The following is an 18,755-nucleotide window of genomic DNA, read 5'->3' on the forward strand; positions in this document are numbered from 1 at the left end:
ATTGTGTATTAGGTCAAACTCACAGCAAGATCTTCAATCGCTTTAAAACGCGCGTGCACAAAATGAATGACTTCCTGCTGACCTCAATTTTTTTGTACAAGCAAGCTGGGGGGGGGGTGAAATGATGACAGTTTTGCCCAGCCTTGTCACACCAGATTATGAAACTGAGGTTCCCAAGTGTTACCCTCACACTGCAATCCACCCCACGAGCTGAGTTTAAAAAAAAACATATGGAAGCGTATACTAAATACACATAACAAAATATATTCAAAAATTGCTCAAATGTAGAATCTCGCCCGTGTGTGTGTGTGTGTGTGGATGAGCGCGCGTGGGAGCTGTCCACGCGTTGGTTGGTTTCTCGCTGCGGGCCACGTTCATCATATCAGCAACGAGTTGCATCTTCGCAGCCTGCTGCTGCTGCTACATGCTGCTCATCTGCAACCAAGATGTTGAAATTACAAATCTGCAGATCGTACACACAATGAATTTGTTTCCGGTATACACGCTGCACTAGTATCATCATCAAAAAATTTGCAAAGTGGCACTATACATTTCCATTTGGGCTACTGTTCAAAAAAAGCGAGCAGTAAGTGGAGTTCGAATCCCTTCCAGGGATCTTTTTGGGCAAAAGAACTGCAATATAAAATGTCCTCGTGATTTTACAGGAACGAGAAAAGGTGTACAATTCTTTCAAGAAAACACATCTGGTGAAACACACTCATTTCATTTGTAATCGGTTTCATGAAACAAACCGAAAATAAATCACATTTAAACCAAAATGCCAATCTTACACACATCCTGTCAGTTTATGTTAAATGTATATGGCGAAAACTCCACATTGAAATAAATATGCCATACGTGTATCCCTATAAATTACATTAAAATAGGATTGACATTGTTTCCAGTCATTTCAATGCTCGCTGGATGGAGTTAGTGAAACAAAACCACCGATATTCTTTCCTTCAAATATGTCACTGCGTCGTTCCACCACTGAAAATACCGATTTTTTTCTTACTTCCCACGTGATTTGTCGTGACTGACCCCACCATTTCTCTCGCTCTTTTTCCTCTCTCACTCCCTTTCCTCTCACGACGCAGTCACACATCATAGCTCTGCACCAACGAGCAATTAAATATATATTTTTATTCCACTGATTTATGATTCATTTTTGGGACAAATGAAGACATCTTTCAATGTGGATTTTTTTCATGACAAAAGATTTTAAGGGCGAGTTTGCACAATGGAAGAGCGAGCCCAGAATAGAGGCTAAGGATTTTTTTTTGGGGGGCTGGGGGGGTGCGTGTCGGTTTTGGGACTTGAGGACAACAGGCATGACTTTGCAGCATCCGCAGCATTGAACCCCCGCAATTGAGGTTGTATAATCCACCATTTCGTTTTTTTTTCCGCACCAACAAGGCCATTTCTTTTCGTTTTCTGGGGTTATTATTTCGACCTGCGAAGATGGCTCACCTAATCCGCCACAAGCTGACCAACAAGCTGACCAACGCGGCCCACACGGTTTCCAACAAGTCCCAGGCCAAGGTCAGCGGAGTGTTCGCCCGCCTCGGTTTCCAGGCCGCCACGGACGAGGAGGGAGTGGGATTTGCCGAATGCGACGATTTGGACTACGACTACAGGCAAGGAATGCAAATGGACGTCATCCACGGAGACGACGAGGGCGGAGAATGCGGCCTGGACGACGGGGATACTCATTACCAGAGGGAGGGAAGCGGCCACGGGCCTCAGGCCTTGAAAAGCCAAGGATCACTGGTTGAGGATAAACCGAAAATCACGTCTTGGGAGGCTGGGTGGAACGTCACCAACGCCATCCAGGTACGTGCACGGTGTGCTCGGGGACAAGGAGGGAGGGGGCTGCTCGGATGTGTCTTAAGGAGTCACCTTGAAGACATTTGGTACTTACGGTTAAATATATCAGTATGAACCCGCGCGTTTAATTGTTTGATTCGAAAGCAACCATAAATGAATCCTACTGTTTTCATTTTCAAGTGATTAGCATTATGTGGTATGACAAGTGGGCGTTAACACAGTAAAGATGCTTGATTTCTTTCAGCCAATCAGCAAAAAGGAATAATAAAAAAGGAAAAAGACCATAGTATCTTAAAACTATCTTGATATATAAAATTGTATCTAAAATAGTATCTTGATATATAAAATTGTCTCTAAAATAGTATCTTAATATATAAAAATAGTATCTAAAATAGTATCATACACAAAATTGTCTCTAAAATTGTATTTTAATAGATAAAATAGTCTGTAAAATAGTATTTTCCATCCGATTTATCCTCATTAGGGTCGCAGGAAATATGATCTTAATATATAAAATAGTCAAGAAATCATAGTATTCTAGTATAGATAACGACGTAAATACTCGCTGACAGCACATTATTTAAACACAAAACTACCGTTCAAAATGTGTTTTATACTGCTCGGAAATTCAGCAAAGCATTCATTATTTTATTCGGGTGATTATTATTCAGACTATTATTAAATGTAAGCACTGAAATGAAATCGCCAATCTTGGCAAGACGGTTAAGCGTAAAGGCTAATTATGTAAATCCTTTTATCACTGAATTCAAGGTAAGGTTTAACACCCGAAAGGGCCTCTTTTGTCAAGAATGGACGAATGAATATTAAAATAAAAAACAAAAAACGTATAGTCCGTCGTAAAGAAAGAGCTTGGTCGTAAAAATAAAACTAAAATCGTCGTAAATCGACTTTCCCTAGGTTTGATTGCGATTGAAACGCTTCCGGTTGTCTTTAGCCTTCCCGTGTAACGCCGAGATTACGTAAAGTGCGCGCGGCGCGGGGCTGCGAACACGCACGATCCTGTAACCCGCGCCTGGTCGGTTTCTTCCTCAGGGCATGTTCGTCCTCGGCCTGCCCTACGCCATCCTTCACGGCGGCTACCTGGGCCTCTTCCTCATCATCTTCGCCGCGGTGGTGTGCTGCTACACGGGCAAGATCCTCATCGCGTGTCTCTACGAGGAGAACGAGGACGGCGTCAAGGTGCGTGTGCGCGACTCCTACGTCGACGTGGCCAACGCGTGCTGCGCGCCGCGTTTCCCGAGGCTGGGCGGTCACGTGGTCAACGTGGCTCAGATCATCGAGCTGGTGATGACGTGCATCCTGTACGTGGTGGTGAGCGGTAACTTGATGTACAACAGCTTCCCGGGGCTGCCCGTGTCGCAGAAGGCGTGGTCGGTGGTGGCCACCGCCGCCTTGCTCCCCTGCGCCTTCCTCAAGAACCTGAAGGCCGTCTCCAAGTTCAGCCTGCTGTGCACGCTGGCCCACTTTGTCATCAACGTCCTGGTGATCGCCTACTGCCTTTCGCGGGCTCGGGAGTGGGCGTGGGAGAAGGTGAAGTTCTACATCGACGTCAAGAAGTTCCCCATCTCCATCGGCATCATCGTGTTCAGCTACACCTCGCAGATCTTCCTCCCCTCCCTGGAGGGCAACATGCAGAGGCCCGGCGAGTTCCACTGCATGATGGACTGGACCCACATCGCCGCCTGCGTCCTCAAGGGCCTCTTCGCCCTGGTGGCCTACCTGACGTGGGCCGACGCCACCAAGGAGGTGATCACGGATAACCTGCCCGGCGCCATCCGCGCCGTGGTCAACCTCTTCCTGGTGGCCAAGGCGCTGCTCTCCTACCCGCTGCCTTTCTTCGCCGCCGTGGAGGTCCTGGAGAAGTCGCTGTTCCAAGACGGCGGACGGGCCTCGTTCCCGGACTGCTACGGACCCGGCGGACGCTTAAAATCCTGGGGACTGGGTCTCCGAGTGGCCTTGGTGGTCTTCACCCTCCTCATGGCTGTCTTCGTCCCACATTTCGCCCTCCTCATGGGTCTGACCGGCAGCCTGACGGGCGCCGGCCTCTGCTTCCTACTTCCGAGCCTCTTCCATCTCAAGCTCCAGTGGAGGAACCTCCTGTGGCACCACGTCTTCTTTGACGTGGCCATTTTCGTCATCGGGGGCATTTGCGCCATTTCGGGCTTCGTCCACTCCATCGAAGGCCTCATAGAGGCCTTCAAGTACAATATCCACGACTGAGAGCTTGGCGGCGACGAGCTTTGATGCCCCCTCGTCCTTCCCTAAACGCCGCTTCATCCCACTTTTTGGGTCATGATGACAACGAAGCCCAACTCGGAGGATCCGGTGTGTCATTTTGTTTCATTTTGCCTTTGTGAAAACGTGCAATAACAAACTGTACAATCATTGTGTAAAATAGTCTTCTGTGGTAAAATGGACGGAAGGACAGACCCACCTAACAAGACCGTCCAAAATTGTGAAGCGGTGAAACGTGGCCCAAATTAAGTGTGTGTGTGTGTGTGAGTGTGGTAATATGTGGGCTGGCTTTTAAAGGACAACCGACGTCACTTTTTTGTTTCCTAAATGACATCAGAAAAACGTTTTATAGCATCTAAAATACCCAAAACACGCAGTATGATATTTTTAGTCAAATGCAAAACAATAAAAATGACTTAAAGTGTCTAAAATCTGCACAAATTTTTTTTCAGAAAGTCCCGCCCCCAGTTTGTGACGTCACGCCAATATGTCTTTCCTTGCTGGAGAATCAAAACAATGGCTTCAGATTCGGAGAAGATGCTTTCTTGTTACTCATCCAGTCATTAATATGATTCAAATAGTTCTGAAGAGTAAAGCATACATGTTTGTAATCGATTAAAGAATTTATTCCGTGTCATTTTGAGGCATCTGGAAAGAAATGTTGCACCCAAAAAGGCAGAAAATGGCGACAAAGCTCCATGTAAGGAATTAATCAGCCCATTTCCACAGGCTGATTAATTCCTTACATGGAGCTTTGTCGCACTCTTCAGGCTAGCCAAGTACAGCCAAATGCATTGACGTGATGGAAGGACTGCTACAATGTGTCCTTTTTCGGTCAGGGGCGTTCCTTCTGTGACGTAGGGTGAGGACTTGTCACCAACTCAAAAACAAGACTTCCGGAATATTCAGCGCGAGTCTTAAAAGGTAAAATATAGCTATATGCGCTGGAATCTTTGTAAAATACACTCAGTAGATGTCATTCTAAGCCATTTTACAAATTATGGACACAACTTGTCCGGAGACGTCGGTTGTCCTTTAAGTTTATTGACAAATTCAGCAAAGCCTCAGTTTAAGACAACGTCAAGTAATTTTGTCTGCAATGCGGAATGGGGCATTATTGATATTGCGGAATCTGAATGGTGTGGCAACAACCACCTGTTTCGGCCATTTTGCCACATGCCGTCGACTGAATATGACATCACAGGGCCCGTAGGGCTTGTCGGCCAATCAGGATTCACTTGTTTTCTGAATTTGGTCATGTGACATTCACAAGCGAGTGACGTCCTGAGACATGCACGATGATGTCATTTTCATGTTTACAGCGGGTGACAAAATGGCCGCCCCCTGAAATGACTAAAAACAGTCAGATTGGCTGATTGATTGATATTTGAAGTAATGCAGTACGAATCCAAATATTGTGTTTAGACTAGTTAGGACTCGTAGAATAATATTGTACTTTTTTTTAATTCCCCTTTAAAATTTAAAGGGATTAAAACTTCTTAAACATTTTAAAGTTTAAAATTAGCATTTAGCATTTTTTAAATTACATTGCACAATCATGAGGTATTATTTACTTCTATGCAAGTGAAGCAACCTTTTTTTTTTACATCTCCCCCAGGGACAAAGTTTGCATGAGAGCAAAAAAAAGCCTTTCATGTGTGTGTGTGTGTGTTGACAACTGTATTCGTGTGGACAATAATATACTAGTCCAGTCTGGTTCGACCTTATGCTAAAGGATAAATCCTGATCTGGATTTTGTTTCCACTAAACTGTGTGACATCACAGCAAGGGCAGCCAATCGGAATTCCATGTGGTAATGATGAACGTCATCTTCAAATTTAATCAATCACACATTACAATATTTGTAGCAACATCTGATATTATCTTTCCATAATGGTATTGCGCCAAATATTTTGGTATCGTTTAACAACTTTTGGCAAGTGGAGCACCCAAAAGACTGAACTGAACTGTGTGGTAGAAATGGGCAAGCACCTTTCATTCAAGGTGGTGCACATTAAAAAAAAAAAAAGAATATCTTCTGTGTAGTTGGAATAATACTTCTCTTTTGTCAGTTTGTTTTGTGCCTTTATTTAATTTTCTTTCCACCTCAGTAGAGCTCGTCGGTTTGTTTGTTTTCTTTCTCGGTGTTTCCAACGAGTGAATTTTAAACGTGCAAGCAAAGTGGGTCCTTCTCGTGACGTATGCAAATTGTTTATCGGACGATATTCTCTCCCTGTTCAATCTGTCATTTGTGATTTTAATGCAACTAATCATGGTGTGTGAGACAAAGAGTATTTGTTGAATCAAGAGATAAATAAATGGAATATTTTATGGCTGGCGATTCTGTTTGCTTTCCGATAGTGGGCTGTTAGTCATCTTTGAACTGTAATGCTATTGTTATTTATTATTACACTTATTAGCATTTCGGCGGGGGTATCCGCGCTTTCCTGGGGAGTCAAATGTCATCTGCATTGGAGCAAGGACCATACAGGTTTGCCATTCCACCGATGCATGTGCATGCATCACATCGGTTTAACTCAGGTTAACTATTTTCGGAATAGTGCAGACGGAAAAACTGGTGATTATGACTTTAGCAGTAAAAAATAATAATCGAGTGATTAAACAAAACTCTGTCATACCCCAAAACGGTGTTGATTCGGGCGTTCGCTTTCAGCTCATTGCAATGTGGCTCCCTCTAGTGGGAAGGCCGCACTATTGCACCCTTCCTTTCCATTTGGAATTTTAAAGGTCGTTAAATGGACTTTGATTTCACTTTTAATTGGCATTAATCATTCAAAGAACTTTTTGCAAAGGGGGGGGTTCCAAAGTATGATGTTGATTATAGTGTTGCCTTAAAATAAACTGTTACATTTTGCTTGCTAAATATCCCACAGCAAACACATTTGTTCTCATAAAAGCACAATTTGCAATATCACCGTTCTCCCTTGTAGGCAAGTTACATTTTAGACAAAATAATAACCTGGAAAATAAGGTTGAACAAAGAAAGTACAAGCCAGTCAATTCCATCACCATCACGATGAAACAATGGCATTCTTTTATTTTGAAACAATGTCAGTGTGCTTTTTCTATTTTTAAGCTACGTGTCCACATTCTTGGAATGTAACATCACCATCACATAAATAGAACCCTATTTACAGCTTTCTGTTCTTAAAATGTTCTCTGTAAAAAGAGCAATTGGAGTTTGTTAAAGGAGCTTCGCTGCATAAAGACGCTTATAAATGAAATATATTATTATATAATAATAAAAGGATCGCTGAGCATGACATGGATCTTCATATGCAAAATAAAACTTTTATGTTTTGTAGATTGAGACCATCTTGCAATACTATCGCAACCAAATGTACCTCAAGATGCAGTGAACCGTTGTCACCAACAGGAGAACCTACATAGCAGCATGTGAATATGAACATAAAGACTCAAAGTTTGCCCAGACACCTTTCAATCCTTCATGTTGACTCAAACATATGAATGAATGGCACCGCGGGGAAGAAAAAAAAAAAAACAGACAAGGAATCTGGTTATTCAAACCGGTTATCCAGACGGAAGTAATACTTAAAGGACAACAGACGCCTCCGGACAAGTTGTGTCCATAATTTGTAAAATCACTTCAAATGACTTCCACTGAGCATATTTTACAAAGATTCCACCGCATATAGTTATGTTTTACCTTTTAAGACTCGCACTGTATTTCAGGAAGTCTTGTTTTCGAGTTTATGAAGATCCAGACGTGACGTCACAGAAGGAACGCACGCCCCTGACCGAGAAAGCGACACACAATGCATTTTGCGGTACTTTGTGTTGATCCACGTTGATGGCGAAATTAGAAGGAAAACACATAAATAACGCGATGGTGAATCGTTGTGTGTTGCACCAAGACTACTATTTGGTACTAGTCGACACAAATTCCCAGCAGACAAATCAGCCCATTTCCAACGGAGCTTGGGCGCCATCTTCTGCATTTTCTGGGACGCTACACATCAGTCTTGATGCCTCAAAATGACCTGGAAGTACTTCTTTTAATCGATTGCAAACATTTATGCTTTCCTCTTCAGAACTATTTGAATCATATTCATAATTGGACGAGTCACAAGAAAGCATCTTCTTCGAATCTGAAGCCATTGTTTTGATTCTTGAGCAAGGCAAGACGTCCTGGTGTGACGTCACGAACAAGGGGGCGGGACCTTCTGAAACTGGCCACTTCTGGGTTCAATTTGAAGTCGTTTTTGGACACTTTAAGTCAGGGGTGTCAGTCATTTTTTGCCGTTGTAGTTATGGTTTCCTCTCAAGGGCCGTTATGAATTTGGGGAACCCATTAGAATGTTTAAATCCCTTCAAATATTACATATAGAGCACACAGCAAATTAATGAATAACTCGTTTTCAAATCTGAAGTCAAGAAAAATGACTTTTATTGTGGTTGACATCCAAAAATATGAAATTTTGGCTCAGATTTTAGCAATCATCATGGAATTTAACAAGTTTGATTTGCTTTCGCGGGCCGAAAAAAATGATGTGGTGGGCCGGATTTGGCCCGCGGGCCTTGACTTTGACACCAGTGCTTTAAGTCATTTTTATTGGTGTTTTTCATTTGACTAAAAATATCATCCTGCGTGTTTTGGGTATTTTCGATGCTATAAAACGTTTTTCTGATGTCAGTTAGGAAACAAAAAAAAAGGCGTCGGTTGTCCTTTAAACTAAAGTCCCAAATATTCTGAAACAGCTGCTCCAAGCATACAAAGAGGCATTTAAAGATAAGAGCTGTTGACAGTGCTTTGATGAGAAGTACCGAGGGAGTGACCTTGTGGCACAATGTGACTAAAATAAACCACAAGAACGACGGTTACTTGCGCGTCGTCGCTCTCACTGGCTTTCATTCGTCAGGCTCAAACGATTCCTCACAATTTCACGTCCAAACAACATACATACTCACTCTCAAACTCACCCACACCCGCATAAAAGTGGCTCGGAAAGGCTGTGGTAATTAGGCTGTACTGGCTGATGAGGTGCGCCACTAACCACAAAGGCGTCGTCACTTCCTGAAGGGCGGAGGCCAGCCCATCATTTGTCCGCGACGGCCGCCGCCATGGGCACACGTATACTGCCGCGAGCCGTCGCCGCCAGCTCCTCGATTTCCGTGTTTAACCGCCGGATGACCCATTCCATCGCCTCGCGCCCCTGAAACCGTCAATTGGGACAAAGAGTGAGGGGAAAAAAAATGAGATGAGGGGAGAGAGAGAGAGGTGAGAAGGAAAGGTTACGGGTCATCCTCACCTTGCCGGCGTTGACAGAAATGGTTTTGGCCATAAGACCCTCGAGATAGCTACTCAAACTGACACCTTTCACACTGATCAGAGCCTCCTGCGTCAGCACCGTCCTGCTCGTTAACGGAGAGAATACGTTTGTGCTTATTAAAACTCCTTGTATCATCAGACATTTTATTATGGATTAAAAATTCACTCAAATACAATTACAGACAATTAGGGGAGTTTGAACCACCACCCCGCAAGAACTCAAAGTGTTGGAATATTTTGACTCGATATGCACCAGAATTATTGGCACAAAAAGGTGTACAGTGATACCTCGGTTTACGAACCCCTTGGCTTACGAACTTTTGGGTACACGAACGTTGCATTTATTAAATTTTACCTTGGCATACAAACTTTTTCTGCCTCAATGAGTGATGTGTCGTCGCGAACGAGCCCGCTCTTCTAACAACAAAATGGCAGCCGACTATTCCCCGCCCCCAGTCTTCGGTTAAAGCCACGTGATTGGTCAAGAAGGCAGCAGTGAGGCGGGGGATGGTTTAAACATTAAAGAGACAGGCAGACGCCAGTGAGAGAGTTTCAACTTTGATAGTTCAGAGGCAGAGTGTAGACTGCAAGGTTAAAATATCCCATCAATCAGGCTCCGCAAACAACCCGTACAAGCCATCTGTACACTTGATGCAAAAAGCTATCAACTCAGCTAAACAGAACACAATTGATGAGGAACTAGATACAATTATAACAGAGAAAGCACCTACAAGGGATCATTCCTCAAGAAGGTGAAAGAAGGTTACGTTCCTCATCAAGTGTTTAATGCTGAGGAAACTGGCCACTCCATTCCATCAAGCCATCAACGATCATCACAAAGGTAAATAAAATGACTTTATTATACAATACAATTTATTTCTTTAATTATAAGATCATATCACATTTATTATAAATAAAAGAAGGTATATTTTGTATAGTTTTAAGGCTTAGAAAATGAGAAAGTAGAAAATTATGTTTTATGGGGACCTGGGAACGGATTATTCTCATTTTAATGGTTTCCTATGGGAAATTACTTTTTGGGATACACACTTTTCGCCTTACACACTCTGTCTGGGAACCAATTAAGTTCGTAAGCCAAGGTCTCACTGTATTGCTAAGTATTCACAGTCATGATAGAAAAAAATAAAACGTACTTGTCAGGATGCTGTGGATGAGGCTTGTATGTCAACTTCTCATCTACAGAGATCAGGTTAGTGAAGGAGATCTAAAGACATAAAAACGTTCAAGTATCAAGTCAAAAGAATCAGTGGCTTCAATAATATGATATCTAAATACAGTAAAGTCTCGTTATATCGATATTCAAGGGAGTCCGAAAAAATATCGATATAACCGGGACTATCGATATATCCGACCCTGTTTGCATGTAATTTTCTCCGTGCGTGCATAGAAATAGTATCGATATAACCGGGACTATCGATATATCCGATATCAATATAACGAGACTTTACTGTAGATTTTGATGTCAATAGACAGGTGTGTGTAAATACATTTAATATTAATGAAAACAATGAAATTTGAGTCATTCTATTCAATTTAAACGAGCCTTTTAATAAGGATATAATGAATCTACACAGGTTTCGCTTGTGGATTGAACTCCTGAATCAACCTTTGTACCGTATTTGAAAGTATTGGGATGCACAAGGATGTAAGCGGCCACTCACGTTTGTAGATTTAAGCTCAAATATCTTCTGTTTGGGGTCCACTACAGAATGTTCTTGGATATAGGTGCATGTTCTTGTTAATCCAATGATCTACAGGGGGGGAACATGACAGAAAATGTTACTATTATAATTAACGTCCTTTTTTTAAAATGAAAACGTGCACTTACGGATTTGGCGATGGTGGGAAGTCCCCATTCTGTGCTTAGCAGTCTTTTACTATGTAAGCGCCCCCCTGTGTCCACATGTCTATCCAGAACATCTACACCAAACACGCTAGGGTTCATGGGGTTGGGGTACTTCTGCATCGCTGCCTTGGTCACCGTCTCCCATGGATGGCTGGTAAAACATGTGGAACGTTATGTCAACTTTAAATGATGGAAATTTTAACTTTCATATTTTCAGTATTATATTCATGGTTTGAAAAAAAAGGCAATGACAACATCCTCCATTGACTCCAAATATTTGAGCTGAGTAGTTCTTAAAAAATAACTTGCTGATTAAACGATTAAAGTCTAGCTAAATAGCAGAGTATAAATTAAATATGTGGATAGAGAGGTGGCGTATGTATCGTTATCAGTCATTAGTGGACAAGGTGTTTCTGCTAGCTAGTTACACTGGAAACACCCCCTGCTATTACGTCTCGCTAAACAGACTGTTATGTAATTGTGGTTATGTCAGATTCTAGTTTTGTAAATTATATCACAATTTGATCATTACAAAAATATCAAAGGGTGCATTTTTCCCAGACTGACATCTGATGTGCGAGAAGTGCAATTAAGGATAACAAAGTTTTATACTTGCAGTGCAAAGCTAACGCAGTTAGCGTTTCACTCTGATAGCTTCCGTGTTGGAACCTTCGTGTTATGAGATAAAAACCGACTGGTTGTGACGACCAGGAGACCTACGGCTATTGTCGTAACACCAGCGACGACCTGGGAAACTTTTATCCATGCTTTCGTCAACTCAAGTTGGCGGACTTAGCTAAAGTTGCTCGGCTACGGGTTACGAGAAGCGGCTAAATAAACGTTTGTCGTTACGAGTATAAATGTGTAGCTGAGCGCGCTGCAAAATTGACGAAAAGGCGCAGAGGTAAATGTACTCACTTGAAAATGTGTTCTGACGCCCAGATTTTCATTTTTGTCGACAGGTTTGTCGGTCAGATCTCGGGAACCGGGCCGGCTAAAAGGGGAAGGGGAAAAGAAACAACCGACGGAAGGTCGGAAGGGACAAACCTCACCCTTGGCCTCACATCACTGACACTCTCTGGCGGTCGATTCTGTGACAACAGTTTCTTTTGCATAACTGTACAGTACCGAACAGTATTTGTATTTAAAATTCAATCGCTGTATCGGTTTAATAAAAAATTGCAAGTACAGTAATCTTAAGCACATACATTATTTACCCTCTGGGCGAGATAATGGTCATTTTTATCCATCTCATCCACTCGTATACCGTTTCAGCCGTTGTAATGCTGATCTTCCCAACGGTGGCGATTTTTGTCTGATTACGTAGCAGTGCTTGCAAATGTAGATGCAATATAATACAATATTGCACATTTATAGAGCACGTTCACAACAGCGGCAGCAGTAACACCACGCTTTCCATAATTAACATAAAATAAAAAATAACAAGACGACAGACCACTTAACTGTAGTGTAAAACGACAAAAATTGAACCGTAAGACCTATTCCTACACACGCCGTGATGTAAAATTGACGTTAGAATGGTCTGAATTAATTGAGAAATACTGTATATTAGGATTGGAGTATTTTTTTTCCTCAATTGTCATAGATCGTATCGTACATTACATATTTTTACTACCATCTTTTAAATGGTACTTTATACATAATATATTATGACAAAATATATTTACATTAAGCGACCCCTTGAAGGGAAAAGCCGAAAGCAAAAGAAGATATTTACACTCATTTAATTGGAATAATACATAACAGGACGAAACTGTGCGTGTCCCTTCGATAGCTCAGTTGGTAGAGCGGAGGACTGTAGTGGCACTCAGCTGAAATCCTTAGGTCGCTGGTTCAAATCCGGCTCGAAGGAATTTTTTTCCATTTTAATATCCTTCCATACTTATTTGTCATGTTTTTTTTTATGATGATACTAGAGCATGGTCTATCGGGGACAAATTCCTTGTGTGCACGACAATAAAGATGATTCTGATTCAGATTCTGACATAAATCCGTGTTCGCAGACACGGGGCGGGGCGGGGCGAAAAGATTGCGAATTTTGCGATTGCATTTCATGACGTCATTGGCACGCGACGGATCTGCCCTTGACGCCGAAGCTACACAAGATTGACAAGATGGTCGCATACTGGAGACAAGCGGGACTCAGGTAAAAATAACAAAAGCACAATTAGAGTCGATGATTCACACGTTTTTTTGGTTCAACTATTGACAGATGCATGAATAGTTGTACTGTCATCTATTAGTATTAATCGTTTGATGAAGCTTTGCTAGTTAGCCACCACGCTAATGCTGTTGAAGTCAGCGTGATCACATATTACGTGTTTTGACTTTTATTGTTTCTTATGTCGGCCATTCAAGCAATGCTGTGCTCATGAGTTAAGAGACGCTGCAACCCTTTGACATGTTTGTTTTGTGCATAGCTTGATCTTTGGCAGGTTGCTGACCGTCTGTGTCTCTTTGTCCTCTGTGCAGCTACATCCGCTTCTCGACAATCTGCGCCAATGCGGTGCGAGCCGCCCTCAAGCCGCAAGTGAAAAGCGAAGCGATGAAGGCGGCCGAAGCCAGCGTCAAAGTAGTCAAGCCCAAAACAGCATGTAAGTAAATATTTTAATACGTGTAGCACTTGCTCTTCGTCAATGTGCAATGTAAAATCAGTATGTTTGTCGGTCAATGATTCCTACGGAGCCCCGAAAGGGACATTGCAGGCAAAAACTTGTGTTCTCTCGTAGAAGCATTTGCGTACTGTCGCAAGCAGCGCGAAATAAGCATTTAGCAATTAGTTTATACGAGGACTGTGGATTTCCTTTTTTTCCACACTCATGTTCGTCAGAATACGATATTTTGTAAGAAGTTTATTTTAACCACAGATCTGATCCAACTTGTGCATGTGTTCCTAATGAATCATCTGTTGTAAATACGATACCGTATTGTGTTGGGCACTGCCTAATTCAAGTTTTCTGGTTTGAGAGTTTAGAAATGTGTTGACAAACCCCAAATCAAAGTAGCCTCAACCTATAGTCACAATTGTGGATTTGTATTTCATGTTCTGTTCCATGTATTAATTTCATTTGCCTTTCTGCACCTTTAGGATATGTTCCTGTGATGTAGACCACTTCTTGTAAGTGTCTGAAAAAATGGAGGACAATGTAATGTCTTGAAGAGATGGGATAACAACAGAATGGCTATTCCTTCCCTATTATTTGTAATTAAAGTTATATGGAAGCAGATTCATTCAAAGGTGTCTTATTTTCTTTAATTTTGTAAAATTGTTTTACAACTGATGAAAACTTGGAACAAAATGTTATTTTGAAAATTGTGTCAGACTTGTAGTTCAAAGGTTTGTGCAAAACCAGGAGTGAATGAAGGTCCTGCATGTTTAAAAAAAGGTATTCAATTTTGTCTCTGTTGGTTCAAGACAACCCGTGGCAAACAAGCAACAAAACAAAAGCGGTCAGTCATGTCATTGATTATTAGTTAGTCGATTTCCTATCAGAATATCAGAAATGCATGCAATCAAGTGGGAATCTGGTAGATCATCCACACCTTTGTTGTGTGCAATTATTTCTACGCGTAATTGGATACATTTTGTCTTGCTATGTGCAAGTCCCACATTGTTATCAACAGTCAACACATAGATATCCCAAATTTTTCTACTTGAGTGCAGCAACAGTTGTCAAGTTTTCCGCAACAAATGCGAAAGTGTGTCGATGAAAGAACAGAAAGTTGGCCTGTCTAGCTATTCTTCTCTCTGGTCATCTTGATCATGGTCTCAGGGGATCTGTAAAGGAAGATGAGCTTCTCTACAAGAGTCTCTTCCAACTCCATCTCTCCGGTCTCGCGAACCACAAAGATATCCGTGCACAGCTTGAGGACACGGTCTACGCATGGCAGCTCCTCAAACATGATGGAGCGTGAGATGCCGTTGAAGAACTCCCTCACGAACTTGCCGATCACCAACACCACTGACATGTAGAGGCCCACGATGCTATGGAGTGAGAAGTAAAGGAAGCATTGCTAGGTGAAAGTGTTGGTCTTTATATACAATGAGGATTTTCCATGCAAGTAGGTTACCTACCCATGACCAGCCAAAAAGCCCAGACTGGATGGACTGACTTTGTCACTAAACACCACAATTTCAATGCTGTCACATTTGTGGTCAGATGAGACAAGTGTTGGAGTACACTCCTGCACCATCCACCACTGGTCTGCTTCTCTGGTTGGTCGATCCGTCCGTTTGACCTTTTTCAGTTTGATAGACAGAGGTTTGAAGAAAGCCAAGAGTTCTGGACGGTCCGTGTGACCTATGTGGGAATATAACATTGATTTGTGGTTGCCGAATCATCAGAAACGTACTCGTGTAGCAATATGTTTATTGTTTTTATTGTACTTTGCTGTGGGAAAGTACTATGCTTTGATTTTTCACTCATGCGATAATAAAAATGAAATGTATTATTATTATTATGATTGTGACTTAAAAATCAAAGCACACTATTTCTTTAAAATCACACATTCTCCCCATGACACATAACTTGATTATGTCGACTTTTTAGGAAGATGAATGATAATTTAGGTAATCTTAAAAACATGTATATACACACGACCAACTGATTGACTCGCAACAAAGCTGTTAAAACTATGATAGAGATTAGACAGAATAAAAAGTTATCATATTTAAAAGTTTCATGCTGTTGTATGCTTAGTCAACACTTGTGACTCAATACACAATTGAAGCACAGACAACCTGGGGTCAATCAGGTCAACAGACGCAGCAAGTTAAACGGTCAGCTTCACAGGAGTAATTTAGGACTTGGGGACCTCCGTATCACAGGAGCAATATAGGACTTCAAACTCCTTATCACAGAAAGATATCATTAGCCAGGTTACAAACTTATCAGTTCATGGAAAACACAATGTTTTATTGCTTACAGCTGTTGGTGCTCAGAACGTCCAGAGGTGTGGTATTATAAACAGGAAAACTATGTTTTACTAATGTATCACTTTAATTTGCATATACTCTCAATAAATAGCTTGGCAGAGGGGCGCAGAATTCAGACGTATGTCATGGGTGACTGCGTTTCCTGCCGGCAGTAAGGACGATCTTTCTGGTTCCGAGTCTCTGTCCACAGTGTCTGACTGTCATATCTCTGACAGACTCTTATCAAGACATCAACTTACCTACATTCATCCTGGTTGCCATTTTGCACTCTGGTCCTTTGGGACCTCTGAGAAACCTGGGCAGCAGAGAGTTAATAATCCTATCAGGACAGAGAAAAATTAAGAGTTATATTCCATTTCATTTACAAAATACCAATGTAAAGGGTTGCATGTGACTCTTGTGCTTGTAAATGAAAAACACTGACACTTAGACCTTGACTTACACGTGTTGGCTGCTATTGCCTTTGAGCATGTGGACTATTCCTTCCTTCAAGGCCTTGTCCTCAAACTTCATCGTGTGTTCTCCCACCGTCTGAGCATTCATTGATATGGAGGCATTTCTAAAACAGAAGATGATATTTTTTTAAGCTAAATAGATTCTAGCACCATCATAGCTGAATTTGCCCTCGGGGAATTGGAATCATAATAAAACAGGCATGAAAAAGAGTACAATTTGGATGATGTTCACCATTTTGAAACCAAAATAGGTGATCCATGCAAATCGTGGTGATCCAGTGAGGAAATTAATTTCCGGATAGTATGAACGAGACCAGCATGTATTGCAGATATCATTTGAGTTCAAGAAAAACAGAATCTTACATCACTATATATTATTTTTTGTACAAAAAGGTATCAAAGCACTCTTACGGGATTGTTACCACATGCAACTAACATGCCAAGGCGTAGGGGTTGGGAATCACGGTCAGCCGGACCTGAGCAGTGTCCAGCGTAGCGTCATGTGTAAATGAGGGGAGTTGCTGAGTTCTTCAATCATGGCCTGTCGACTGGCAGGGCTAATGCTCCAAAGCAGACTGGCATCACTCTTGATCTTTGCAATAATAATGTCTTCCGCCTCATAGTTCATGATGAACTGCATAGCAGACTTGAAGAGAGAGAATAAATATATGACCACACGTTTAGAAATTGTGCTCAGTGTGTGATACACTGCAATGGAACTGACAACCACAACAAATGAAGAGTTTAGCATTGTCATTCAAAGGACAACCGACATCACTTTTTTGTTTCCTAACTGAAAACGTTTTGAAAAACGTCGCCCTCTTCTGCCTCTTTTTGGTGCTACACGAGGTTTTCAGACCAAACAAAGTACAGCAAAATGCATTGACGTGATGGAAAGACTGCTACAATGTGTCCTTTTTTCGGTCAGGGGCGTTCCTTCAGTGACGTACCATGAGGACTCGTCACCAACTCAAAAACAAGACTTCCTGAATATTCAGCGCCAGTCTTAAAACGTAAAATATAGCTTTATGCGGTGGAATCTTTGTACAATACGCTCAGTAGAAGTCATTTGAAGCCATTTTACAAATTATGGACACAATTTGTCCGGAGGCATCGGTTGTCCTTTAAATCACATCATAGGGGAAAAAAAGAGTATAGACATTATCCTGGAACCTAAGGGCTTGATGCCACATAAATATAATAACAATGCTAAGACTGCTGGTTATATATTCACAAGAAGACTTCGAGAAGATCATCTCACTGGGTAGGTTGCATAGATTTTGGTGAGTCGGTTGAATTCTGCTTCTGAGTATGAAACCAAGTTCTGCTCCTGGGCGCTCATGGTGAACAGAGGCTACAAACACACAAACAGAGGGAGTGACCGATGATAATACACTTCCGACCGCCAATTCAATTATTCTTTCACCGGTTGGAGTAGCAACCAGTGGTGAGCCGTCAGGTCTTGCAAGGCCTTCTCTGCTGGCCTAAAATATCTGAATCACAGACTAATGTTAAATTATATCTTGTCCATGAATTGTGATTGAATAATTCCAAATTGTCTTTCAGATTTCGTTCATTGCTTTTCCCTTATTGTGCTGCTTCCAGATGTGTTTCGTATGAAAGCATTTAAGCAATCACATTTCAGCCATCATTTGTTAGCAGGGTTAGAAATCTACCTTCATAATCAGTTCTGCAGGCTCTGGAACATAAACATCAATGGCAATGAAACAGTTGCTTTAATCAATCAGAGTTCGGGTTGGCAATTCAAGGCCTGCTGGAAGGCGCTGGAAACGTCAGAGTTTTTCGTAAATTATTACTTGGCTAGTCACAAGCTAATCACAGTATCAGTAGCTGCTAGTGATACGCGCATACTGACCAGAGCTAGCACACTGAATCTGTATTGGAAAATATATTGTTGTCGATTCAATCGCGGTTTTGGCAACCCACAATGACGGAAGGAGGAGAAGAAATGGATTTGGATGCAGATTTACTGTTGTAGCCATTTTCAAGACCGGCTTTTCAAGAATAGATGGACATCATTAAGAAATATTGGAAAGCTCTGAAGCTATCAAAAATAGCAAG

General features: G+C 41.8%; 4 protein-coding genes and 1 non-coding gene across 5 annotated transcripts in view; 3 read left to right on the top strand and 2 right to left on the bottom strand.

Annotated features, from left to right (window-relative positions):
* The first annotated feature begins 88 nt into the window (after positions 1–88).
* LOC148904075 (vesicular inhibitory amino acid transporter-like) lies at positions 89–6,980 on the top strand. Its single transcript, XM_089013689.1, has 2 exons — positions 89–1,833; positions 2,881–6,980. The coding sequence occupies exons 1-2, from the start codon at positions 1,462–1,464 to the stop codon at positions 4,066–4,068; spliced, it is 1,560 nt and encodes a 519-aa protein (XP_088869815.1). The 5' UTR covers positions 89–1,461; the 3' UTR covers positions 4,069–6,980.
* Positions 6,981–7,121: 141 nt separating this feature from the next.
* LOC148904076 (PRELI domain containing protein 3B-like) lies at positions 7,122–12,442 on the bottom strand. The gene is made up of 6 exons (XM_089013702.1): positions 12,180–12,442; positions 11,244–11,412; positions 11,077–11,166; positions 10,549–10,619; positions 9,375–9,477; positions 7,122–9,278 (listed from the first exon to the last, which is right to left on the bottom strand). The coding sequence occupies exons 1-6, from the start codon at positions 12,209–12,211 to the stop codon at positions 9,162–9,164; spliced, it is 582 nt and encodes a 193-aa protein (XP_088869828.1). The 5' UTR covers positions 12,212–12,442; the 3' UTR covers positions 7,122–9,161.
* Positions 12,443–13,046: 604 nt separating this feature from the next.
* On the top strand, positions 13,047–13,134 carry trnay-gua (transfer RNA tyrosine (anticodon GUA)). The gene is given in 2 exon segments: positions 13,047–13,083; positions 13,099–13,134. It is a non-coding gene; the product is annotated as a tRNA-Tyr (tRNA).
* Positions 13,135–13,283: 149 nt separating this feature from the next.
* atp5f1e (ATP synthase F1 subunit epsilon) lies at positions 13,284–14,509 on the top strand. The gene is made up of 3 exons (XM_089013736.1): positions 13,284–13,428; positions 13,755–13,876; positions 14,371–14,509. Coding segments are annotated over exons 1-3 (156 nt in total). The 5' UTR covers positions 13,284–13,396; the 3' UTR covers positions 14,373–14,509.
* A 138-nt stretch (positions 14,510–14,647) lies between these two features.
* Positions 14,648–18,755, bottom strand: part of LOC148904079 (piezo-type mechanosensitive ion channel component 2) — a 34,644-nt gene continuing 30,536 nt past the window's right edge. Inside the window, exons 51-56 of the mRNA XM_089013747.1 lie at positions 17,935–18,027; positions 17,150–17,319; positions 16,661–16,777; positions 16,458–16,537; positions 15,358–15,583; positions 14,648–15,267 (exon numbers count right to left, since the gene is read on the bottom strand). Coding sequence (XP_088869873.1) covers positions 15,015–15,267; positions 15,358–15,583; positions 16,458–16,537; positions 16,661–16,777; positions 17,150–17,319; positions 17,935–18,027 — 939 coding nt within the window. The 3' untranslated portion in view covers positions 14,648–15,014. The remainder of the gene's footprint in view (positions 15,268–15,357; positions 15,584–16,457; positions 16,538–16,660; positions 16,778–17,149; positions 17,320–17,934; positions 18,028–18,755) is intronic.

This window comes from Hippocampus bargibanti, linkage group LG01, assembly GCF_051943395.1.
Source record: "Hippocampus bargibanti isolate YZ-2025 linkage group LG01, ASM5194339v1, whole genome shotgun sequence".
NCBI classification, from domain to species: Eukaryota; Metazoa; Chordata; class Actinopteri; order Syngnathiformes; family Syngnathidae; genus Hippocampus; species Hippocampus bargibanti.

Excerpts from the sequence above, each read along its gene's own strand:
- LOC148904075 (XM_089013689.1), top strand. The coding sequence starts at position 1,462 with ATGGCTCACCTAATCCGCCACAAGCTGACCAACAAGCTGACCAACGCG. Across the intron at positions 1,834-2,880 it reads ACGTCACCAACGCCATCCAG|GGCATGTTCGTCCTCGGCCT; the intron begins GTACGTGCACGG and ends TTTCTTCCTCAG.
- LOC148904076 (XM_089013702.1), bottom strand. The coding sequence starts at position 12,211 with ATGAAAATCTGGGCGTCAGAACACATTTTCAA. Across the intron at positions 11,413-12,179 it reads GCGTCAGAACACATTTTCAA|CCATCCATGGGAGACGGTGA; the intron begins GTGAGTACATTT and ends ATGTTTTACCAG. Across the intron at positions 9,279-9,374 it reads TTTCTGTCAACGCCGGCAAG|GGGCGCGAGGCGATGGAATG; the intron begins GTGAGGATGACC and ends TGACGGTTTCAG.
- atp5f1e (XM_089013736.1), top strand. The coding sequence starts at position 13,397 with ATGGTCGCATACTGGAGACAAGCGGGACTCAG. Across the intron at positions 13,429-13,754 it reads TGGAGACAAGCGGGACTCAG|CTACATCCGCTTCTCGACAA; the intron begins GTAAAAATAACA and ends TCCTCTGTGCAG.